We start from the raw sequence: 26,881 nt of genomic DNA, 5'->3' as shown, positions 1-26,881 counted from the left end.
GTACTTCCTAGTTAGGTGAATTTCGAACTTTTTAAAAGACTCAACTTAATTCAAGTACTTAGGTACATTTTTTTTTTTTTTTAAAGGAGTAGGAAATGGACAAATCCAATAAAGCAATTCCTACTTACTCATGTGATCACCTACTTAGCCATGCTAGCACATAATAATCTAAAAATAATCCACTTTTGGTCTAAAAGACACCTGTCAGTTTCTCCTTCGCTTGCAACAAAAAAAGAAGCCATTTTTTCTAATGATGACTAATCCATTAAAAGTAACCTAAAAGGCATAACAAAAAGAGTATTATATTAGAGGTCAATGCCAAGAGTGGCAAGAAGTCAGCTGGGAGACTTGGATTTTACATTTCCATCAAAATTTCAGATCTACTCTGCATCTGCTTTTCCAAATCCTCTGGTAAAACTGACCCTCCTTGATGACATGCCATGTTACTTTTACTCAAAGGTATGTTTGCCCTGGACTGAGCAGACCAAACCAACTTAGGCTGGAAATTAAGTTAGTAATTTACTAGTTAGCTAATTTACTATGATGGGAGGGAGTCTAAACATATTGATGTAGTGCTGGAAAAGAATTCCAGATACTAAACTCACACAGATATCCCACCAAGGAGAGCGGTGGCCCAGCACTGTTCCCTGACACTGCATGACAAAGACCTGGCTTACATCTCAGCTCTACCACTTACTAGGGTGCAATTCTTAATCAGGTGTTTAATGCTCTATGGTTTTGGTTTCTTCATTTATAAAATGGAGATAACAGCATTAAAAATTAAACACTACATATGGAAAGCACTGAACACAATGTCTGATGCAGAAGTATGAACTCGAACGCTGTCAGTGAGTAAATAATTAACACATAACCAACGGCTGAGAACACGATTAATTTTTCCTTCTAAATAAACATTAACTATTAAGATCTAAACAAACTCAAAGTTAAAAAAAGCAACTCAAGTCCTTCATACTAAATTTGAGTTTAGCCTTCTAGTACTTATAAAGACAGAATAAAAAGCTAAAATCCTATTTTTAAGTCTCATCTTTAATACCACTTATCAGATGAACTTGGATAAATAATTCAGTTTTATGTTTGTTCATTTCTTAATGGCATGTCACACCATCTGTCTGTTCCAATACCTATGCACAGTGGTACATTCAAATAAGATGTGAAAATTTAATATTCTTTGTATATAGAAGGGGCTAGTACTAACAAAGTGTAATACTTTAAATATAATTCAACTTTTCCCCACCAAAATCACAGACAAGAACATGAAGGCATATAGAAACTCCAGGCATTAAAAATAATGTGAATCTATTCTTTCCATTGATGATGAACAAATACAACAATTAGTAATACAAGGCAAAGTCACAGCAATACTACTGATTTCTAGAATCTTTATTCTTCTATTTAGAAATAGCAAGTAAAAAAAAAACTGTTTTATCAGATATTTAATAAAAAAAGTAGCTATACAATCATTTTAATTATCCCCAGAGTTTAACAAATGCTATAAGAGATCTCATTATTAAAATGATAAAATTCAACTTACTTGTATCTGACAGTTTGTACAGTTTCTGCTGAAACATTGTTAACAATGCATTTAGCTGCACATTCCAATGCTTGCCAGACAGTTGAGAATCCTGAAAATACATTCAAAAGTAAGTAAAACCAACCCTTGGCAAACAGACCTTCCTAAGTTTTCAGAGTTTTATGTTACCTTGAACACTACTTGCTGCTACAACCATAGCGCCATCCAGGGTAGATTTTCCATTTCGGTCTTTTTTAAGAGATTCTGGAACAAGTTTGCTTCCGTGCTTCTTGACGTGTGGAGCTAATTCCTTTCCAACACAATTTGCCACAGTACAAACTCCATCAACTAATATAACCATTTAAAAGAAAAAAAACTTAGAAAAACATGTATTTTCCCCTTGATTTTACCATTCTCACTAAGCAAAATTCTTTCATGAGTATCTAAAGTTGTTTCATTGTATAATGTTACCATTCCTATTTTAAAAGGATGAAAACAAGGCTGGTTATTTTTTTAAACAAAGGCTATTGTTTGGTTTAAGGATGTGTTTGCAGAGCTTCAGTTCAGTTCAGTTCAGTCGTTCAGTCCCATCTGACTCTGCGAGCCCATGAATCACAGCATACCAGGCCTCCCTGTCCATCACCAACTCTGCGTCTTAAATATAATGTTTCATCGCTTTGCTTAGAAGACAATCATTCACCTTTTCCATTTGCAATGCAAGACTGGTAGATCCAACTATCATGTTTTCCAGCTAAGCGAATTTGTACTTTTTCTCCCTATCAGCAAATACTCAACTGAAATAGTAATAAAGTATTTAAGTGTACATAAAAGTAAACACACCAAAAATCTGATTCAAATGCAGTGACTTGTCCTTCAAAGCATGTGTCATACTCCAGGATGGTAAATACACTTGGCAAATACATTCCCTTTCAAAGGCACAGACGCTCCGCTCTCCAACCCATCAAAGTAACCTTTAACCAGTGCTTCTCAAGCTTTAATAAGCAAGTAAGAATCACTGAGACAGCCTGTGAACTGGAAATACCCAATCAGTAGGTGTGTCAGTGCCTGACGTACTTCTAAGACTGTCAGGTGGGTGCTGCTGATCTACAGATCCCACCACAAGTAGCAACGTAAAACTGCTTTGTGCGAATTCTTTACCCTCAAAGTTTAACCATCTAAATGAGATTAGATTAATCTGGACTAAAAGAAGATTTTTAGTTTAAGTAAAAAGTAGTAAAGGAATCTAAAGTCACTTTACCCAGAAACTGACTGACTTTGGCTGCTCCTCCAGTCGCCTGCTTTGCCATGTAAAGTCCCTTGGTCACAGCTGGACTAACTTCCACAGGCTTTTCTTCTGGTTGAATCCGTTCTCGAAGTTTAGATGCTCCTTTCTGGATGGCTTTGCCAGTAAACTCAGCACCTTTGACCAAACCCCAACTCACCCAGGAAGCACCTTTTAAAGGGAAAAATAACTGGATAAAATTAGGACTGATATCTGGGTTCGATCCCTGGGTTGGGAAGATTCCCTGGAGAAGGAAAAGGCTACCCGATCGAGTTTTCTGGCCTTCAGAATTCCATGGACTGTGCAGTCCATGGGGTCACAAAGAGTTGGACACAACTGAGTGACTTTCAATTTCATACTTTCATTGTATACGTTTAATACCTATACCAAGATTAAGAGGGGATTTCCAAGGGGAAAGGAAAATAACTGATTTTATGTCTAGGGTTATTCTGAAAGCTTCGGATTTCTTGAAGCTTTTCACTACCAATTCTCCCAAGAGTAAAAAAAAGAGAAAAATAAACCAAGAAGAACTTACACCAATATGACAAAATGTAACATTTGAAGAGATAAGTTCTATTTTTAAGTATTTATAAACTGATCATTTAAAACCAGAAGATAAAACAGTATCTTTCCAAGTATTCTCTAATGGGACCCACCCAAAAGCTTCACATCATAAGCAAAAAAAGTTATCATTACTGTAATACCTGACAAAATGTTGTGAGCCACTTTCTCACTCCATTCAGGTAACTCCTTTGCTTTTTCTTCTGAAACTGGCTCGCAAGGTACAATGTGACTCAGATTAACTTCTTCACTTGAAGTACCTTTGGTCTAAATGGTAAAAATGTTTCAAGAAGTGAAAATAATAAAAACTAAGATGAAGGAAAACCATAAGCATTTTGTAATAAAATACTAAGCCAATAAATACTAATGAATGAAAGTATTTCCAGCCAACCTAATTACTAGTACATTTTAGTACATAAAACACAATACCCATAACCACCATGAAGCTGAAAACTGTTCTGGTCTTATGTTAGGTCCCACTGGTAAGTAAGATTTAAATACCAACATACCTCCAATACAGCATTTATCAGATTATATTTAAATTGACTTTTTTCTTTCCTTGACTAGACCGAGTTCCTTCAGAGGGCTATCATTCCCCTAAATACCCATACTCATACAGTCCTCAGTAAGGTTAAAAGATGTGTTAAATAACTCAATCAGTAATGAAGAATGCATCCAAATGAACTAGTTTTGACAGACTTCAAGTAAAAGCAAATAAAAATACATAAACACAGAATCTGCCATTTCATTTGAACGGAAACAGGAAACACAGAAATACTTGCTAATTCAATGGCTAGGGCCAACACTCAAAATGTCAAAGCTAAATTTATTTTTTCATTATAAATACTTAGCAGTAGGCTAACTCAGACCTCATATTATCATAAAACAACTGGACACTCAAAATTTTACCCAACAGAAATATAACCTGATTTAAAATATAAAACATTAAAAACAAAAACTCCTACATGTGGGGAAAAGCTACTCATAAATAAAACCTAAAGACAAAATGAACAAAATACTTGCAAGTTCTATCTTTGACAATGGGCCAATGTCCATAATATATAAACAGTTCTTAGAAATTGAGAAGGACTGGTAACCCAGTAATAAAAATGGACATGCCTAGACATCACAGAGGGAGAAGGCAATGGCACCCCACTCCAGTACTCTTGCCTGGAAAATCCCATGGATGGAGGAGCCTGGTGGGCTATAGTCCATGGGGTCGCTAAGAGTCAGACATGACTGAGAAACTTCACTTTCTCTTTTCACTTTCATGCATTGGAGAAGGAAATGGCAACCCACTCCAGTATTCTTGCCTGGACAATCCCAGGGACGGGGAGCCTGGTGGGCTGCTGTCTATGGGGTCGCATAGAGTCGGACACGACTGAAGCAACTTAGCAGCAGCAGCAGCAGACATCACAGAGAAAGGATATGACTAGACACCACACAGAAAACAAAACTCGAACTACCCTTATACCTTTGCTCAACTTTACTCACAAAAAGAGCAATGCAAATTAATATATTCCAGTATATTTCTCTCATCATTGCACTGCCAAAATACAGAAAGAGCAGTCATCCACTCTGCTAGCAGCCTGTGGGGAGACAGGTGTTCATTTACCCCTGGTAGCATCTGAACTGTATAATCCTTAGGAAGGGTAATGCAGCAAGATCTATCAAAATCACAAATGCATTTATCTGTTGACAAAGTAACCCCACCTCTAAGAAATTGTTGAATTACCTACAGATGTATGAATCAATAGCTCTACAAAGTTATTCACTGATGCACTGTTTGTAATAGCAAACAACCACATCAAATACCTCTCAATAAGAGGCTGATTAAATAAACTGTGATCTATTCATACAATGAAATACAATGTAAAAAAGACCGAGGAAGTTCTAGGACACTCTATATGATGCCACCTTTTGTATAAGAAAGAGAGAGAAATAGTAACAGATTTTGTTTGCTTTTATCTACCTCAAAAAACCCAGAAAAGAAACAGAAGACACTAATAAAATTACCTACAATGGCAGAAGGAAGGTGTAGAAAGGGATGAAGGTGGAAGTAAAGCTTTTCAAAGGTATCTACCATCTTATGTAATTTGATTTTTTTAAATCAAAGAATTAAATTTTAAAAAATGAACTTCTAACTTCCATTTTGAACGCCCATGTCCTCATAAAGCTGGTCTAAGATGCTCAGCATAACCCATAGTGACAGTTGGTGTGTGAAAGTACAATATTCATGTGACATTCATTAATTCCAAAGACAATTACCAAGCACTTATGCATTACAACAGTGAACAGTGCCAACTTGTTTACAATTCAATACTCACACAACGGTACTTTCCTTCCTCATAGGTTTGCTTACTTCACCTCAGGACTCATCTCAGCCATAATGCCCTCCAGGAGGAGCCTCCTCAATTGCTTCCCACACCACACATCTTCTTGGAAGGTACAACTGAGCCTTCTATACAACTTGTGTACTTTCATCTAACCATCACGTTGGGTAGAAATTCTCTCTTTGCTAATTTATCCTCCCCACTAGATGGTAAATATTTGAGATGAGGAATTTCAACTTTTTTCTATTATGCTCAGTTTTCTCAGTTCAGTTCAGTCGCTCAGTCATGTCCGACTCTTTGCTACCCCATGAATCGCAGCACACCAGGCCTCCCTGTCCATCACCAACTCCTGGAGTTCACCCAAACTCATGTGCATTGAGTTGGTGATGCCATCCAGCCATCTCATCCTCTGTCGTCTCCTTCTCCTCCTGCTCCCAACCCCTCCCAGCAGCTTTCTAGCACTCAATAAATACTTACTGACCTCTAATCCAAATTCAACATTTGGTAAATGACATAGAATCTAAGAAATGAATGAAAAAAATGCTAAATATATATTTTTTAAAGCCCATTTTCTCTGTTCTGCTGACTAATAAGGAACTGAATAAAAATGGCAATATAAGGAAAAGTATACCTAGACCCAAGATCTTGGTGTATATAGGAAGGTAGAAGATAATACAAAACAAAAAAGGATATTCATCATTAATGTGAATATAAAAATCTTTCCAATAGTTGAAAAAGATGTATCCTCCAAATACAGACTATCGTTTAAGACAGTTTAAATGAATGCTTGGAAAGGGAAACATTAACACTGATTCTAATGACTTGACCAGTGATCACTCCGTTATCTGCAAGTTGCTCTGCTTTAGTAAATGGGGATCTTATAAATAATTTAAACTGGTGAAAGGTACCTTTAGGCTAGAACACACCCTCATACCTTGTTGATTTTTCACTTTACTTACCTTTTTCCCTCGTTTTCCCTTATGACGCACATCTTTATTGCCCGGGTCCAGCTGTCTCAAGTCAGTGCCACTGGCTTCCTTCAACTGGTCAGAGGCAGATCCTGATCCTCCAGGAATCTGGAATTCATTTTCTCCTTCTGCCCGGTCCCAGTTGGTCTAGGAATAAAGGACTCAGTTTAGTTCAAATTCACATTTCTTCTAAGCTATGGTATACATCATGCTGCAGTAATATACTTATTCAAATGACAGTGTTTTACAACTACTTTTGCTAGTCTTTCTCTATATTTTTATCTCATCACCAAATCTCAAACCTTTTTGAGTTCTCTGGTTCACAGGACAGGGCCTAAAGTAAATTTCAAAAGACAAGAAGGTATGCAAGATAAACTTATAGCAGTTGCTGGTATAAGTGATCACAAAATCAGATGCAGACACATTTGAATTTAGTTAAATAATAAATAAGTTTTAGGAAACACATATAGGACTAAATGAGTTTAAAGGAACTCATATCCGGTTTAATTACTCTGCATTGTTGGAAGCCTGCTTTTGTTTTTTTCACTTCTGCACTCAACACTGAAGGTAATCTACTTACATACACTTTGCTGAATGAATGCTTAAGGGTAAAGACAAGTCAAAAGTATAGCGAGTAACTAAGCAATTTTTTTTACTGTTGGGAGTTCTAGGACAATACAGAAAACTAAAAATAACATGCAACTGAAAAATAAAACTGAACAGAGGACATAAACAACTAAACTAAAGGTCAGTTTAATTTCTTGCCTAGAGCTTGGTAATACAAGTCAAATGAATGTAGGGGTGAAGAGTAACAGCTCCATAAAAAGTCTGGATCACTTAAGAATGTCACTGTCTTCAGCTAGGAAACAGCAAAGCTTAGATTTGAACCCATACCCATTTGACCACCGTGCTGTCTTTGTAAACTCTCCTGAGCATACTGAGGCTACACGCACTTCCGCATGGGGGTCATAGGCTCTGTTTGCATACCTTACTGGCATTTTAGTTCATGCTGATCATCAGGTCACTCTCATATACAGTTCTTACAATCCGAAGTTGAGATGACTCTCTGACCTATCTCATACCTGGTGATCTGCTCCCATCACCTTTGCCCTTAAATGTCTGATATAGGTATGGACTGAAGATATATTCTACTTTCTGAGATAAAAGGAACAGATCTTTCATAACTGAACTCAAAACTATTTTGTGAAATCCTCCCTGACCTCCTTTCACTTTTTTCCATCATCGATTACACTACACTGTTGTTATTTAATGGACTATTAACATGCTCAAGAATAGAAGCTGTTATATATGTATTTTTATAGCCCTCTCTGTTCTTTCTTACCATCACATCATTTAACACAGAACCAGGTTAAATAATGAATTTTAAATATCTGTTGATGGAGAAAATAAAAGGTTTTCTATATATACTATATATATATCTATTACCAGGCTATCAATCTTCTTCAAACTCTAATAACTGTCAATATGCACAATCAAAAATGGTTTCCTCCCTTGTCCTACATTAGGATGGGCAAGAACACTTAAAGAAAATATCTCCATTATACTCTATTTCAACTTCCTAAAACAGATCAGTATTGGGCAGAGAAAATGGGTTAAATAAGGCAAGTTCACAGGATGACCAACCACTTTTTAAATCACATTTTGCCTTCATTCATCGTAAGAACAAGGACAATTTCCTCGGATAAAACCTATTCCTCATACCCCTAAAACATCTAACACTATCCATCTGCTAATGCTGAAATTAACTTCCCTGGTGGCTCAAACAGTAATAAAGCATCTGCCTGCAACACAGGAGACCCTGGTTTGATCCCTGGGTCAGGAAGATCTCCTGGAAAATGAAATGGTAACCCATTCTAGTACTCTTGCCTGGAAAATCCCATGGAACGAGGAGCCTTGTAGGCTACAGTCCATGGCGTCGCAAAGAATCGGACACAACTGAGCGACTTTACTATCAATGCTGAATTACCTCCACTTCACCATTGAGTCCCATTTTTGGGCTCTTTGAGCCCAATTATCCAACTGAGAAGACAGTGGTCATAACAAGAGCTAATACCCACACTACTTGCTAGCACTGATATAAATGTCTTAAGGCATTAACTTTTAATCTTCATCATAGCCCAATAAAGTGGATGTTATTATCTTTATTTTATGATAAAGAAACTAAAGCATAGGGAAGATCAACATTCAGGTAACATTCAGATATAGATTAACTTGAATTAGACAGCTATTAAGTTCAAGAGTTCAAATTCAAACCGAGACAATTTGATTTCAGAGACCACCATAATCACTATTTACAGCCAATTCCCAATGTGTAGTAAATATTTGTGAAGACACAAGCAAATTATGTACTATTTCCTACCGATCAAACTGGAGCTTATTACAATTTCTTAAGCAGGAGTGATTATGTTAAAGTAGGTTTTCATCCTGAAGGTGTCATACAAGTTACCTGGAGCCGAAGGTCAGACATTTGTCTTAATAGATCCTCGAAGAGTTCTCTGTCATCTTCTGGTAATTCAGATGACAAGACGACCCCCACAAAGCATCCTGATGCTTGTAACATCGTATCAGGAAACATGTAGGCACCTACAGTACATTTAAGAACTGGAGACCTATCAGGAACTAGAGGATACAACCAGTCACAAACCTGAAAGGATTAATTGAAAATAAATCAATTAACAAAACAAGGTTTTCACTGAGGTTTTAAATATTGTTTCACTAGCAAATACATACTTGAAGGTTTGACATGCATTTTATAAGGCTTTGTAGAACCATCGGCATCAACAAACCCCCAATAAAAATGAATCATTTGCTAGTCTGATCCCCCTGCGAAACACAGGAACTGTGCTAAAAATCTTACTGCTCCTCTAATTAAACAGTCTTAAAACCAGTGCCCTGAAGTAGCCCCCACTGTTAACCGATAATGAGTCTAGCTTAAAATAAATAATGGTCAAAGTAAATAAAGCCTTTATTATTAAACATCCTTTTGTGGAAATTAAATAAAATCAAACTGTTTCTAAGTACTCCACATATATTTACTGATTTAATCCTCAAAACAATTCCATGAAGTTAGTGTCATTTTTTTTGTTTGTTTGCCATTGTTCTTTTATTATTTATTTTTTAAAATTTTACTTTAATTTACAATACTGTATTGGTTTTGCCATACATAAACATGAATCCGCCACGGGTGTACACGTGTTCCAAATCCAGAACCCCCCTCCCACCTGCCTCCCCATACTGGGTCATCCCAGTGCACCAGCCCCAAGCATCCTGTATCCTGCATCAAACCTAGACTGGCGATTCATTTCTTATATGATATTATACATGTTTCAATGCTATTCTTCCAAATCATCCCACCCTCTCCCTCTCCCACAGAATCCAAAAGACTGTTCTATACATCTGTGTCTCTTTTGCTGTCTCGCATACAGGGTTATCGTTACCATCTTTCTAAATTCCATATATATGCGTTATTATACTGTATTGGTGTTTTTCTTTCTGGCTTACTTCACTCTGTATAATAGGCTCCAGTTTCATCCACCTCATTAGAACTGATTCAAATGTATTCTTTTTAATGGCTGAGTAATACTCCATTGTGTATATGTACCACAGCTTGCTTATCCATTCATCTGCTGATGGACATCTAGGTTGCTTCCATGTCCTGGCTATTATAAACAGTGCTGCGATGAACATTGGGGTAAACGTGTCTCTTTCAATTCTGGTTTCCTCTGTGTGTATGCCCAGCAGTGGGATTATTGGGTCATATGGCAGTTCTATTTCCAGTTTTTTAAGGAATCTCCACACCGTTCTCCATAGTGGCTGTACTAGTTTGCATTCCCACCAACAGTGCAAGAGGGTTCCCTTTTCTCCACACCCTCTCCAGCATTTATTGCTTGAAGACTTTTGGATTGCAGCCATTCTGACTGGTGTGAAATGGTACCTCATTGTGGTTTTGATTTGCATTTCTCTGATAATGAGTGATGTTGAGCATTTTTTCATATGTTTGTTAGCCATCTGTATGTCTTCTTTGGAGAAATGTCTATTTAGTTCTTTGGCCTATTTTTTGATTGGGCCGTTTATTTTTCTGGAATTGAGCTGCAGGAGCTGCTTATATATTTTTGAGATTAGTTGTTTGTCAGTTGCTTCATTTGCTATTATTTTCTCCCATTCCGAAGGCTGTCTTTTCACCTTGCTTATAGTTTCCTTTGTTGTGCAGAAGCTTTTAAGTAGATATAATTTGTTTATTTTTGCTTTTATTTCCAGTATTCTGGGAGGTGGGTCATAGGGGATCCTGCTGTGATTTATGTCAGAGAGTGTTTTGCCTATGTTCTCCTCTAGGAGTTTTATAGTTTTTGGTCTTATGTTTAGATCTTTAATCCACTTTGAGTTTATTTTTGTGTATGGTGTTAGAAAGTGTTCTAGTTTCATTCTTTTACAAGTGGTTGACCAGTTTTCCCAGCACCACTTGTTAAAGAGATTGTCTTTACTCCATTGTATACTCCTGCCTCCTTTGTCGAAGATAAGGTGTCCATAGGTATGTGGATTTATCTCTGGGCTTTCTATTTTGTTCCATTCATCTATATTTCTATCTTTGTGCTACTACCATACTGTCTTGATGACTGTGGCTTTGTAGTAGAGCCTTAAGTCAGGCAGGTTGATTCCTCCAGTTCCATTCTTCTTTCTCAAGATTGCTTTGGCTATTCGAGGTTTTTTGTATTTCCATACAAATTGTGGAATTATTTGTTCTAGCTCTGTGAAAAATACCGCTGGTAGCTTGATAGGGATTGCATTCAATCTGTAGATTGCTTTGGGTAGTATACTCATTTTCACTATATTGATTCTTCCAATCCATGAACATGGTATATTTCTCCATCTATTAGTGTCCTCTTGGATTTCTTTCACCAGTGTTTTATAGTTTTCTATATATAAGTCTTTAGTTTCTTTAGATAGATATATTCCTAAGTATTTTATTCTTTTCTTTGCAATGGTGAATGGAATTGTTTCCTTAATTTCTTTTTCTACTTTCTCATTATTAGTGAATAGGAATGAAAGGGATTTCTGTGTGTTGATTTTATATCCTGCAACTTTACTTATTCACTGATTAGCTCTAGTAATTTTCTGGTGGAGTCTTTAGGGTTTTCTATGTAGAGGATCATATCATCTGCAAATAGTGAGAGGTTTACTTCCTCTTTTCCAATTTGGATTCCTTTTCTTTCTTTTTCTGCTCTGATTATTACGGCCAAAACTTCCAGAACTATGTTGAATAGTAGCAGTGAAAGTGGGCACCCTTGTCTTGTTCCTGACTTTAGAGGAAATGCTTTCAAATTTTCACTATTGAGGATAATGTTTGCTGTGGGTTTGTCATATATAGCTTTTATTATGTTGAGGTAAAGTTATGACCAACCTAGATAGCATATCCAAAAACAGAGATATTACTTTGCCAACTAAGGTCCGTCTAGTCAAGGCTATGGTTTTTCCAGTAGTCATATATGGATGTGAGAGTTGGACTGTGAAGAAGGCTGAGCACCAAAGAATTGATGCTTTTGAACTGTGGTGTTGGAGAAGACTCTTGAGAGTCCCTTGGACTGCAATGAGATCCAACCAGTCCATTCTGAAGGAGATCAGCCCTGGGATTTCTTTGGAAGGAATGATGCTAAAGCTGAAACTCCAGTACTTTGGCCACCTCATGCAAAGAGTTGACTCACTGGAAAAGACTCTGATGCTGGGAGGGATTGGGGGCAGGAGGAGAAGGGGACGACAGAGGATGAGATGGCTGGATGGCATCACTGACTCGATGAACGTGAATCTGAGTGAACTCCAGGAGTTGGTGATGGACAGGGAGGCCTGGCCTGCTGCGATTCATGGGGTCGCAAAGAGTCAGACACAACTGAGCGACTGAACTGAACTGATGTTCCTTCTATTCTTGCTTTCTGGAGAGTTTTTATCATAAATGGATGTTGAATTTTGTCAAAGGCTTTCTCTGCATCTATTGTGATAATCATATGGCTTTTATTTTTCAATTTGTTACTGTGGTGAATTACACTGATTGATTTGCGGATACTGAAGAATCCTTGCATCCCTGGGATAAAGTCCACTTGGTCACGGTGTATGATCTTTTTCATGTGTTGTTGGATTCTGATTGCTAGAATTTTGTTAAGAATTTTTGCATCTATGTTCATCAGTGATATTGGCCTGTAGTTTTCTTTTTTTGTGGCATCTTTGTCAGGTTTTGGTATTAGGGTGATGGTGGCCTCATAGAATGAGTTTGGAAGTTTACCTTCCGCTGCAATTTTCTGGAAGAGTTTGAGTAGGATAGGTGCTAGCTCTTCTCTAAATTTTTGGTAGAATTCAGCTGTGAAGCCGTCTGGACCTGGGCTTTTGTTTGCTGGAAGATTTCTGATTACAGTTTCAAAATCCTTGCTTGTGATGGGTCTGTTAGGATCCTCTACTTCTTCCTGGTTCAGTTTTGGAAAGTTGTACTTTTCTAAGAATCTGTCCATTTCTTCCACGTTGTCCATTTTATTGGCATATAATTGCTGACAGTAGTCTCTTATGATCCTTTGAATTTCTGTGTTGTCTGTTGTGATCTCTCCATTTTCTTTTCTAATTTTATTGATTTGATTTTTCTCCCTTTGTTTCTTGATGAGTCTGGCTAATGGTTTGTCAATTTTATTTATCCTTTCAAAGAAATCAGCTTTTGGCTTTGTTGATTTTTGCTATGGTCTCTTTTGTTTCTTTTGCATTTATTTCTGCCCTAATTTTTAAGATTTCTTTCCTTCTACTAACTCTGGGGTTCTCCATTTCTTCCTTTTCTAGTTGCTTTAGGTGCAGAGTTAGGTTATTTATTTGACTTTTTTCTTGTCTCTTGAGGTATGCCTGTATTGCTATGAATTTTCCCTTTAGCACTGCTTTTATAGTGTCCCACAGGTTCTGGGTTGTTGTGTTTTCATTTTCATTCGTCTCTGTGCACATCTTGATTTCTTTTTTGATTTCTTCTGTGATTTGTTGGTTATTCAGCACTGTGTTGTTCAGGCTCCATATGTTGGAATTTTTAATAGTTTTTCTCCTGTAATTGAGATCTAATCTTACTGCATTATGGTCAGAAAAGATGCTTGGAATGATTTCAATTTTTTTGAATTTACCAAGGCTAGTTTATGGCCCAGGATGTGATTTATCCTGGAGAAGGTTCCGTGAGCACTTGAGAAAAAGGTGAAATTCATTGGGATGAAATGTCCTATAGATATCAATTAGGTCTAACTGGTCTATTGTATCATTTAAAGTTTGTGTTTCTTTGTTAATTTTCTGTTTAGTTGATCTATCTATAGGTGTGAGTGGGGTATTAAAGTCTTCCACTATTATTGTGTTATTGTTAATGTCCCCTTTCACACTTGTTAGCATTTGTCTTACATATTGCGGTGGTTAGTGTCATTTTAACCACAAGAAAATTGAGGCACTGAGAGGTTAATTAAGTTGCTCAGAGTCAACAACCAAAAAGTGAAGCTAGGGTTTAAACACATGCTATCTGCCACTGGAGAAGCTAAACAATTATTTTAATTAGAAACACAGTTGGTTTTTTTTTTACTAAGTCCAATCTGATCTGATACAGCAAGAACATTAAGTCAGATTTATGGATTCACTATCTATTGTGAAGTTAAACCAAAAGCTGCCCAGCAACATCATACGGGGAGGTCAGATTATCAACTAAGACTTAAACTCACTGCCTGGAGATCTAAATTCAGGAGAAATTAAGTTTAAATCAGAATATCCTAATGTATTAATTTCCATTATTTTTTGAGTGACCAGAATATAATTTTTCCCCTCACCAAGATATTCTCTAATATTAAGAAACTTGGAAGAACAATTATTATCAAATATTGTGTGATGTATATGAGTCAAAGAGATGAACAATTTCATATAAACAATGGAAAATTCTGGTGTACTATCACATCTCTGACCAACAGAATACAAATATGTAGAGATAAAGTGTGCAAGTCTAACTCTTTCCTAGAAAAGTGCTTAACATTTTCAAATTCTTATTTTAGTGGATTCTTTGTTTTAGTCATTTCAAAAGCCACACTCCAGCTTTCATAAAAATCAAACTTCAGACAAGTTACAATAAAACTGAAGGCTGTATCTTCCAAAGTATGATATATAACCATCTCTAGTATGTGAAATGACTTCAAGTAATATACACACTATTTAAATTTGAGTAGCTACATATTTCAATATGTATTAGGGAAAAATACAACATCTTTTCCTCAATTTCACAGTTGTTATTGGTTAGGATAAAGTTAAAAATGAGACATTTTAAAAAATATGAATAACAGGTGGTATATTTAACAAAAAAAAGTTGTAATGGTTACACTTAAATGATGAAAGTTAGAGAAAGGTTTCTTTTACTGTGTCATTATTTCTCTAAGATAAACTACATTCTGGTCACCTTGACTGAAATGGAGTATCCTCAAATCTTCTCAAATAAAACTTATAGACCTTTCTCAGGGCAGAGTATTACAGACTGGTGAGCTAACCCACCACAGGCTGACTTCTCCCAGTTTCACTTTCACAGAACAATTTCATATCCAAGTTCCATATGAATTGACTACAAATCTGACAGGTTTAAAAAGTATATTAAAAATAAATTCAAGAGAAAAATAGTTTTTAGAAGCCACAGACTTCTAGTCTGCCAATTTTAAATTAATTTCTAATTTCCTAAATAAAGCAATAGTGATTTCTAAGAGCAAAAAATTCAGTAAACACGTGGCAACTCTCTTTTAGGACACTGTTATAAATAACTGAATACATATAAATTAGAGTCCCTTAAAAAGACTCAAATTTTGGGTACAATTTTACTTTTTTATTTAGGACTCAAAATAGAAGATACTAGAAAAACAGAATTAAATGTACAGAACAAATTTTTACTAAAGGACAAGTCATTTTAATGGTTGAACTCATGTAATCAATAGAATGTTTCAAATAGTCATTCCCTGCACCTCCAGTAGCCCAGGACCCAAAGGTTTTTTAAATTCCACTCTTACAATGCCACTTTATTACCAGTTCAGCAGAAAATATTTTATCTTTTATCAGACCCCTCAGAAGCAATAAGCTTATTGTTTTCAACCTTAAGGCTTCTTCTTAAAAAATAACTTATGATTCACACTATTGTTCCTGTTTATTAATGAAATCTTCCTTCCAACAACGCTCCCAGGTATCTCCTTCATACACTCCTAGCAAATCTCCAACTATCCGTAAACAACCTTTAAGTGGACTTCATAAAGTAAAAGCTGCATAAGAATTGAAAATATAACATATAATTAAAGAAAACAAATGTAGATAACTAGTACTGTAGCTAAACCACATCACCTGGACTTGTGAAAGCATCTGCCTTGCTCAGTCATCTCCCTGCCATGCAGATCCTTTTGTTACATCCAATGAATACTGAATCTGTACTTCCAGAAACCCATCTCCCCATACTAAAACAGACTGATACTGGACCATCACCTTCAGAATACCTCAGGAATTCCATAACAGTGTCCTAACCTCAACCTTTATTTAGCAACAGTCTTTGCTCTTGGACCAAGGTGTATCCTGGTAAATGTATATGCTTGGAAAGTTAGAATTGCTTCTCAGATGATCATCATCAGAGTCTATACTTGTAGACCATGGTTTCTTAACCTTGGTATGACTGACATTTTCAGTTATTTTTTTTAATTGATAAGAGCTATCCTATTTAATGTTTAGCAGTATGCCTGGCCTCTACCCACCATATATGCCAGGAGCAACAGCACACACCCTAGTCCCAGCTGTGACAACCAAAAATGTCCCCACGACTGTCAAAATATTCCAGGGTGTGTGGAGACGGCAGGGGTGGTTCCTACTAGTTGAGAACCACTGTTCCAGACACCAGGCTGCATCTAGCCCCGTTTGGCCCTTCAGTGGGGGCTTGACAACATTTGTGGAAATTTACAGTTACACATGCACACAAGAGTTACACAAATCCCTTTTGAAATTAAAGTTATTAGGGTTCTTCTTCAGATAAAAAACTAGAAGGATGAATATCCCAATCTCCTTCAGGCCCTGTCATCACAAATTTAATACTAAAACAAGACTTTATATATAAAGAAAAAGAAATGTTATCAAATACAAACACAGATGCTGAAGGAACATAAATTTCATGAATTTAAAAAGGAACTAGAAATTATAGTAACCTTTTTGCATTCACTGTCTTGGACACATCATAAATATTATCAAATAAAAGCAGTATATTCTACACATATTTCAGATTTGTTTACCTCTTTCTTTGGCTTACCTGGAGAAATCCAGGAGGACGATTTAGAAAGGTATCGAGAGAATTATCCAAGAACCTCACGATTCGAAGGTACCCAGGATATGAAGGTGCACTAACCTCCCCTGCGGGATTTACAAAGAAAATTTGTACTCCATTTGGTATCAAAATCAACTCATCTGCATCCAGCCCTAAGGTCTCAAGAGGAGGTGGCTGAGAGTGATTCCTATAGAAGTTCTCCCCAACTGACGAGAACTCCCCAGATTCTGTTCCATAGGATACAGTGTAGTGACCCTCAGCAGCCTGAGGAGTGTAAGCAGGGGGTGCTTCGGACGGATGACTCTGACACGGCAAGGACAAAGTAGCAGGTGTACTACTCGATTCTGCACTTGCAGCTGAAGTGCTTCCATTTACTTCACTGTGTTGAGGAAGTGAACTAAAGCACTGAGGCTCTGGTGACTTTTCAGACACGTCTTTAGGTGGAAATTCTGGATACAACTTGGGCACCTCCTGAAGATCATTCCGTAGAGAAGTGGCAAGACCCTTCTCTAGAATTTCCAACCTGGTACGTACATTCTGTAGCGTTTCTTTCATTTTCTGTTGCATCTGCCTAGCAGACTCCCACTCAGGACCTGTGTACTCAGGATCTGTTGATGAAATGCTGATTCCTCTAAGCAGGTGTCCTATTCCTTGCTTATAGTAGTTCTTTGCTTCTTCCTTTTGACCTAATTCATCTGTATTCAGTCCTTTATTAACAAATACAAAGGCTTTCTTGTATGCTTCCTTGATGATCTTAATTTCAATAGGTTCTCCATCCTGGGGTTTTTGTTCCATTTCTGCAAAACAGGAAATATATTTTTAATTACCTTATTTAGATATTTGTTTACTTATTTAGTATCAATTCCTCCCACCTGAATATACTTCAGAGGACTGGAGCCTTGCTTGTCTTTGTTCACGGATGTATTTCCTAAGCCTATTTAGATGTGACATACAGAAAATACTCAATATGTACTTGTTGAATGGATGAATATTGCTCTTGCTCCTAACTATCTTTTTAATTAAAAATGTAAGAGAACAAGCCAGAATATAGCTACTGAATAATTTTCTTGTTCCAGTTTCTTAGAAGAAAGAAAAGTTTCCTCTATCTTTTAGGTTGGAACAAAAGAGTCTCATTCTAAAACTCACTATACTTCTGGATTACAGCAGCTAATTAAAAATGAAGTTGAATTACATACTGGAGAGGACAGAAATGAGGGGGGGGAAAACGTATCTGAATGAAGCTTTACAGTTACCTTACTTTCATTTAAAGGTGGCAGGTTTCTCACATGCAGCTAGCCCTTTTCCCTCCCCAAACTCCATTAAAGTGACTCACAAGATTATTTAAAAGGCATAACCATTCCTTTCAATGAGAAAGAGGCATGAACAGATACTTCACAAATGACCATGTGAAAAGGCATTCAACACATGATTCCTTCATGGAAATGAAACTAAAACCCAAAATATGACTACAGCTGACCCTTGAATAGTATGGATCCAGTTATACATAGATTATTTTCAATAAATGCAGTACTGCATTTTCATTTTATGGCTCTTTAATTAAGTGTAGGGAAAAGTTTGTGTTTGATTAGAGTCATCACAACACGTGGAATCAAAAGAGGGTCTGTGTCCTGATTCAATCCAAAGTGTTTCAGTTTTCTGCCCTTGTTATTTATCAATTCCTTTGTCTGAGGCAGAGACAGTAATACAGAGATTTTTAACTACGTGGTGATTGGCTCCTCTAATCCCATTGTTCAAGGTCAACTATATATACTTATCAGGTGGCTAAAACTGAATACTGGCAAATGTTAGAGAAGACGGAAACTGGAACTCTCATATACTTTGCTGGTGTGAGTGAAAAATGGTACAGCCGCTATGGAAGTCTGGCATTTCTATCTAAGGTACGTTCACCCACTCTATGATCCAGCAATTCCACTTAGAGGTATATAACCAAGAGAAATGAATAAATACACACCAAAAATATGTACAATAATATTCAGAGCAGCTTTATTCACAAAAGCCAAAATCTTGAAACAATCCAAATGCCCACCCACAGGAGAAAGGATAAACAGTGGCATGTTCATATTTTGCAGAAATACACAGGATTTTTTTTTAATTGATGCCTGCAATGCGGATGACTCACCAAGTCTTCACACAAAAGAAGTTACATACAAAAGATTTCATACTTAGACTACTATCCTGTATGATTTTGAGGAACAGGCAAAACTAGTCTTTGATGACAGAAACAAAAATAATGATTACAGGTGCTGGTACAGACTTGAAAGGGACACAAGGGGACGACCTTATAGCATATGGAAATGCTCTCTATCTGGATCGGAGTGGTGATTACATGGGTGCATGCAGATATTAAAAATCTGTAAATTTAAGATTAATGCTCTATATTTCACATTATATCCATTAATAAAACAAATAACGAAGCCAAAACTCACAAAAAGGGAGGACGGAGGGAGTCAACAGTGCTTCGTTTCTGAAAGAGGTAGCAGACACAGCAACTCAGGAAACAGATCTGAGAAAGCGGAGGCCTACACTGTCAATCAAGAAACCAGAGAAGCAGCCCCACATATATTTCATGGTAGAACCTCCAAAAGGCACAGGGACTGATGGGATTCAGTCCTCCTTTGGAAGAGAGAGTAGAGGACTGAATAAGGGACGGAGTCAAAGCTAATTTACAAGTAGACCTTCAGATCTCTCCTAACCAAGCCCTAGAACACTATTTCTCTCCAGCCCGGAAAGAAGAGTGGGTGCTTTAATTCAAAAGAGCATAAAAGAAAATACCTAATGTGTTCTTAAGTTTTCAGAAGAGATCTATATTAACTGTGGAAGGACTCAGGGTTTAATCAGCAATAAGTACACAGTAAACTAAGGAAATAAAAATCAAGACAATTATTAACTCCAAGGAAAACAAGATGCTGAGCTAGGAAGAAAAGTAATCAATGTACTGAATGTTTCAATTTTGATTAATATCATAATAATATAAATAATGAATCCTGATACAAGCCAAATTGTAATACAACCATCTTGAGAAGATGGGAAGATGAATGGATAGAAAGTTTCTGTGCCTGTGGTACAGCATGGGAGACCTAAAATTTCATCTTTCCTACTAGAAAGTTAATGGACAATGAATGCCTAACGCCTAACACTGAAAAATAAAGTAACAATATAAGCATCCTATTTATTACAGATTCAGACAGAAAGACCAGAAGTGGTAAGAAAATGGATACAAGCTTTGGGAGTAAGGGATGAGCCCAGGGTGGTGGGGATCTCTGATTTTCACTACAAGCCTTATAAAAATATTTAATTCTTTATACGTGCAGGATAAAAACAATTACTAATTAAAAAAAATTAAACTAAAGCTTTAGAGCAGCACTGTCCAACAGAATTATAAATGTTCACTACATATGTAATTTAAAATTTTCTAATAGCCACATTTAAAAAGTAAAAACTTCAGTGATAGCATTTTATCAAAAAACATCCAAAATATTATTTTACCATGTACCCAATATAAAAATTATTAATGAGATAGTTTTCCTTATTTTTGGCATTAAGTCTTCAAAACCTAGTGTGTATTTTACACGAGGCATATCTCAATTTCAACTACCTTCATCTCAAGCCCTGAATACCCACATGTGTCTACTACAGACACTGTGGTTTTATTTTCCTGTGATTTTGGTAAAAATTATAATGATAGGATAATTTAAAGGACTTAAGGCTCTTTTAGCAACCATTTGCACTATAAAGGCATCACCAAACTAGCCTAACCATACTTTCTAACCTGAAAAATAAACCACTGGTCAGTCACATACAGGGACTTCACGGTAGTTGAGACAGTGTGTGTGTGTGTTTGTGTGTGTGTGTGTACATTTATGTATATCTGTCCCCAATTTAGCAAACATCACATACAATCGACTATAATTAGAGATCTTACTTGTCCCACCTTGAATCCCCTGTGAAAACTGACAACCCCACACTGGAATCTGTCTTAAGAACAGAATGCCAGTAGAATGCTTTCTTTCCTCAGACATCATGGGATAGGAATTCTGCATTCCACCTTCCTTAAGATACAAGCAGGCTCAGAGTTCAGAAAGCAAGAGAGCAGAGGTTACACAGGCGAGCTGACCCAGGAATTTAACCAGCCCTCTTAAGTTTGTTCAAATGACTTGAACAGGGTCTTGAACAACACTGTGACTTGGCATTTTTTGCTCTGTGCTATAGGATACCACATGTTCTTCCCTGATAGCTCAACTGGTAAAAAAAAAAAATCCACCTGCAATGCAGGAGACCCCGGTTTGATTCCTGGGTTGGGAAGATCCCCTGGAGAAGGGATAGGCTACCCACTCCAGTATTCTTGGGCTTCCCTTGTGGCTCAGCTGGTAAAGAATCTGCCTGCAATGCAGGAGACCTGGGTTCAATCCCTGGGTTGGGAAGATCCCCTGGAGAAGGGAAAGGTTACCCACTCCAGTATTCCAGCCAGGAGAATTCCATGGACTGTAGTCCATGGGGTTGCCAAGAGTCAGACAGGACTGAGTGACTTTCACTTTCACAGGACACCATGACTACCAAGGACACCATTTACAGAGCTTTTAATGTGTGCTGGAGACCAAGCTAGATGTTCATTTCATTCAGTCCTTACAAACAACTCTTGAGACATTGTTACTGTTACCAGTACTTTGCAAGGAAGAAAAATGAGGTTTGAAGGCCATAACTGCTTTAGATCACGTTTCTGAAAGACCTTGAAGCTAAGAATTACTTTCATATTTTTAAAAGGTTATAAAAACAAGGATATGCAACAGAGGTTATATGTGGCCCACAAGCCTAAAACATCTTACCATCTACTATCTGGCACTTTACAAAAAGAGTTTACTAACCCATTGCCTTAGATTACAGAGTTAGATAGTCTGACTCCAAAACGAATCCTCTAAATCAGGGTTTCTCAATCTCAGTTGGATTCACATTTTGGGCTGGGAAATTCTTTGTAATTGGAGGCTGTCCTGATCACTGGAGGATGTTTATCCCTACTCTGATCTCTATCTACTAGGTGCCAGAAGCAGCGACCCCCTCTACCCACCACATGACGATCAAAAATGTCTCCAGGGCTTCCCTGGTGGCTCAGTGGTAAAGAATCTGCCTGCCAATGCAAGAGACACAGGTTTGATCCCTGATCTGGGAAGATCCCACTTGAGGCAAAGCAACTAAGCCTATGCTCTAAAGCCTGGGAACCACAACTACTGAAGCCCAAGTGCCCTAGAGCCCATGTTCTGCAACAAGAGAAGTCACAACAGGAACTTGAGAAATGCCAGCGAAGCAACAAGGACCCTGCACAGCCAAACATTTAAAAAATAAATAAGTAAAATTATTTTAAAAAATAATCTCCAGGCATTGCCAAACGTACCCTGGCTGCAAAATCATCCCGTTGACAACCACAGCTCAAATGGTCTTTAAATGAGGGACTGTGTACCCAGGGGAACATGAAGATTTGTCAAGGAACATGTAACAACAACATATACAATTTTAAGAAAAAGGCTTTCAGATCCCTCCTGACTAAAACTGACCTATGGGCAACAGACCTGCAGTTTACCTATCATGCTATTGCTTTTCCTCTTTCAAGCTCCTTTCACAGTCTTCCCAGTTTGCAAAACTTTACCAAATATACCACACTCCTAATTCTGTTTTTACTATGGTATATTTCCCAGCATGCAAAGGCAGAATTCATGGTAGAATGAAACAGCCCAAAAGTCACAGGTGTCAATTTCAATTTTAGGCATGACTCCAACTATTCATCTCCTTAAGATATAAATTTCCACTAAAATTCCATTTTTATATTGAATTATCCTTTATCAAAATCCATCGGGTATTATGCTGTTCTATTACTACTTCTAATAATTCAATCCAGAAGGAAAGTAACTCCTAGAGCTATAGTCAAAGAAAAATTTTAAAACTTAGTTTCAACTTACACAAGTATTTTTATTAAAGACATGTATGACAGAGAATAAAAAGCTTTTGAGTATAAATAAATGACATTAAGAGAATACTCAGGAGTGGGTACAAGTAGAAGTGATTAAAATCGAAATACAATTTCAAGAAAAGGAACCATGTAAAATAGCATATATTTTAAAAACTGATGGTGATGTATAAAAAGTGCAATATTATACCCCATGAGATACAGTTAGGAGTGATGAACCAATTTTATATTAAAATGTATCTATACTATGTGGGATACTGCATCCTTTCCAACCACCTGAGAGTATAATGCAAAACATTATAAACCAACTTAAACCTATGCAAGTGGAACTGTTTTACACAAATTATTTTGGGGGTTCACAAGTAAATTAAAAACAGTTTTAAATCCACTCACTATGATATTATACTGCAAACATGAGACAAACATGGTCTGTGACACTTAGAAGCACCATAATTTACTACCTTTTATTAAGCTCTCTGGATATGCTTGGCGCTGTTACATGCTCCATTTACTCCTCATATCCTTGGAGGGTTGTTCTGATTTAGAAAATGTTTAACAAATACTCAGCAGCTTGCTCAAGGACTAGTCAATGAGGTGGTAAATGGAAGAGATAGATTCAAAGAGTCAGGCTCAGTAGGTATTTGTCAAGAAAATGACCTGACTCCAAAGCTAAACCTCCTGCTATATGAACAAGTGAGCAGAGTGAAGGAGGTGTGAAGGGTAACTCAAGTGCTTCAGTTACTTAGACTTCAGGCTTAAGTCTTAAAGGGTAGATAGCATTTGAAGACAGAAAGAATGCACAATAAAGGAACCCTAGGTAGAAGCAGTATTACCTTGCAAATGTCTTTATTTAAAAACTTATTTCACACAGTGAGCTGAAAGATTTCCTAAATAATGTGTCACTGGAGGAAGGCGGGGGAGGTGCTATTCACAGGGAAGACAGGTGTGTGTGCACACGTCCGTGTGTGTGTGTGTGTGTGTGTGTGTGTGTGTTGGGGGGGGTGGTTCCATGGATCAGCTGCTGCTGAAGAGTATTCCTTGCTGTCTTCTTCACTTTGAAGAGGGAAATTATATATATATATGGCAGTGACAGCCTGGAGATCTAACGGATGAAATGTACTTGGTAATCTCATCACAGAAAGAAGAAACTTTCTACTAAAATATTACATTTTTATTCTGTGGTTGTTACAGGATTTGCTTTTTCTCAGTACTCTGAGAAGATGCATTTCACAGAAAAAAGGACTATACGATGTTGACTTAAAACAAAGAAGTCTATCCTACCCCTAACCATAGTCAAGTGCTCATCAAGTGTCTTGAAAAGATAAAAACTATTGTTACATGACTTCACACTTTAATTTTTAAAGTTGAGAACAGAAAAAGTCTTTGAAACGTCAATCAAATATAAAACAATATCTACACCACTACATTCATCTTCAATCACAAATCAAAACCTGGCTCCAGATACCAATGGCGCATTTAACTTATTTTTTAAACGTTCTAATAAAAGTAAAATGCATTTATTTGATAAAAGTGTGTGTGTGTGTGTGTGTGTGTGCGCGCGCGCGCAGGTGCGCTTTAAAAAAACACTAGGAGCAAAGAAGTTCAATTCTGAACCAAACACTTTGTCTTTATTAGTTCAATCTCATAAACACTTGGAGAAGGCAATGGCACTCCACTCCAGTACTCTTCCCTGGAAAATCCCATAGATGGAGGAGCCTGGTAGGCTGCCGTCCATGGTGTCGCGAAGAGTCAGACACAACTGAGTGACTTCAGTTTCACTTTTCACTTTCATCCATTGGAGAAGGAAATGGCAACCCACTCTAGTGTTCTTGCCTGGAGAATCCCAGGGACGGGGGAGCCTGGTGGGCTGCCATCTATGGGGTCACACAGAGTCGGGCATGACTGAAGTGACTTAGCAGCAGCAGCATAAACACTAAAAGTAGTAACAATCATGCTAACAATCAATATCACAAGAAGTCTTTAATAATATAACCATTCATCTCCCGAGAAGGAGGAGAAGCAGAAGCTGTTCTGATGCCCACCCATCTGGCCCTTTACAAAATAAAACCAAGCTAACAAAAGGAGCAGGAACTTTCCCAAAATACCTACCTGTAACTGCGTTCTGTAGCAACTCACCCTATTTTCGCTTGCTAGAGGAACTATATATAGTGACATTTCACAAAGCCTCACAGATAAGAGACAGCATAAGAGAGAAGACCTTCTTATTCCAAATACGTTTCACATAAAGTCACCAACTTAAGTCTGCTAATGTAAAAGAGAGCGAAACAAAAAGTACCTCCACTTATAATGGCAGGGGGGCCTTCTCATTACTTTTGCTTTAGGAAATTTCAAAGAAAATTGTTTAATTCCTAAACATTTAAGGCCACGCATTTCAGAGGCAACAACAATGAAGACAAGCTCATTACAGTACAATAAAGCAAATCTCAAGCATCCTCAAGAGACAGAGTAAAGCAATTCATTTACAATTAAGAAAGTGGAGAACTGGGCCAACCCTACAGTAACGCAATAATGCCGTGTCACGAAACTGCGCATTCCAAGAGCAACTTTCTCCAGCCAGAGAAATTAAGTCGGAGGGATCTGCTGCAGTGCTCAGTACCGCCCCCCCACCCCCGCCAAAACACGAACAACTGTTTTCGAAGGAGTAAAATCGCGAGCTACCCACCCCCATGTGGCTGACTTTCTGTAAAGAAAGGTTTCGGAACTTTCACTAAGCTGTAAGCGCCGGGTGAGGGTGAATAATCGGTAAACAGCGGGGGTGCGGAGGCCAGAATGGTCCACAGATGCTCCGGGAGGACCGCCACCCGAGGGGGCCAGGCGGCGCCCTCCAGCCCAACAGTAAATAGGGAGGGGGCGTAGCGAGCTCGAAGGTTCCGTAGATACACGAGGTGAGGGTTAACTAAGAACTTCTCCAACGAATCCCTCCCGAAACCGCTCCCTTCCACGAAAGTTCCACCTCTGAGACCTGGATGGGGGCCCGAGGCCTTCTAGGCCCTTCCCGCCCGGCCAGCGCGCCGCGGGCCCGGGGCGCCGAGGCCACCCGCCCGCCTTTGCGGGGGTGCGGTCCGCGCAGGGGCGACTCCTTCCCTCCCTCCGGCCGCCGCCCCACCTGTGCCTGCCAGACCGCCCGGCCCTTCGGCCGCAGCGCAGAGTCCGCTCCCTTAGACGCGGTGCCGCCGCCGCCGGCCCCCAGCGCTTCGCGCGGACTGGCCCGCGCGTCCCGGAGCCCCGCACGCCGGGGCTGACAAAGCCTGCGGAGGCGCGCGCTGCGGAGCGCACCACGTCACGGCCGCGCCGCCCCGCCCGCCGGCGCGGCTCCCGCGTGACCCGAGCGCGCGGCCCCCGCAGCTCGGCCCTCACGTGACGCCCACGCGGGCCCGCTGCCGCGCGGACTCGTCCCCCGCCCTCCCTGCCTCCGTTTTCTCCGCTCAGACCTTCTAAATGGCCTCTGGGGCGACGTCAGTCCACTTGGAACGTCTGAGTCACCGTAAAACTCTAGGAGGAGAAAAAGATAAAGGGCCGAAGGCCGGAGGAGAACCACTTGAGCCAAGGACTCAGCGCGGACTCCCAAACTAGGGTCTGCCGGCCACGTCGACGGTCCGGCGCTTGCGCAGTCTCTTAGTCTCGTGCGGACCCCAGGCCGGGAGGGAGTGGTCCAGAGCGGTGGGCGTTGAGGGTTGATGGTTAGGGGCAGCCGTGTGTGCTAAAAGTTTGTAGCAACAGCATGGTTAAAAAAAAAAAGAAAGAAAATGTTAAGTTCGTGACGCCTAAGGTTAAATAGCAAATGTGCTGATTCCATTTATGTTTATGGAAAGTCAAAAGGGGAAAATCAAAGTAAACATACGCTTCTTTAGAAGTTATTTAAAGTTAATAAG

General features: G+C 38.5%; 1 protein-coding gene across 2 annotated transcripts in view; it reads right to left on the bottom strand.

The window, feature by feature from the left end:
- Window positions 1-26,536, bottom strand: part of SPART (spartin) — a 36,294-nt gene extending 9,758 nt beyond the window's left edge. Inside the window, exons 1-8 of one of the 2 annotated variants that reach the window (XM_068984342.1) lie at window positions 26,441-26,536; window positions 16,997-17,808; window positions 9,143-9,340; window positions 6,667-6,822; window positions 3,518-3,641; window positions 2,790-2,984; window positions 1,721-1,879; window positions 1,553-1,643 (exon numbers count right to left, since the gene is read on the bottom strand). In XM_068984342.1, the coding sequence (XP_068840443.1) occupies window positions 1,553-1,643; window positions 1,721-1,879; window positions 2,790-2,984; window positions 3,518-3,641; window positions 6,667-6,822; window positions 9,143-9,340; window positions 16,997-17,806 (1,733 nt within the window). In that variant the 5' untranslated portion in view covers window positions 17,807-17,808; window positions 26,441-26,536. Of the gene's footprint in view, window positions 1-1,552; window positions 1,644-1,720; window positions 1,880-2,789; window positions 2,985-3,517; window positions 3,642-6,666; window positions 6,823-9,142; window positions 9,341-16,996; window positions 17,809-26,115; window positions 26,198-26,440 lie in introns of those variants that run through there. The other variant, XM_068984344.1, reaches the window with a different exon arrangement.
- Window positions 26,537-26,881: the final 345 nt, after the last annotated feature.

Source organism: Capricornis sumatraensis, chromosome 12 (genome assembly GCF_032405125.1).
Source record: "Capricornis sumatraensis isolate serow.1 chromosome 12, serow.2, whole genome shotgun sequence".
Taxonomy (NCBI): Eukaryota; Metazoa; Chordata; class Mammalia; order Artiodactyla; family Bovidae; genus Capricornis; species Capricornis sumatraensis.
This window is presented reverse-complemented; position numbering and strand designations above follow the sequence as displayed.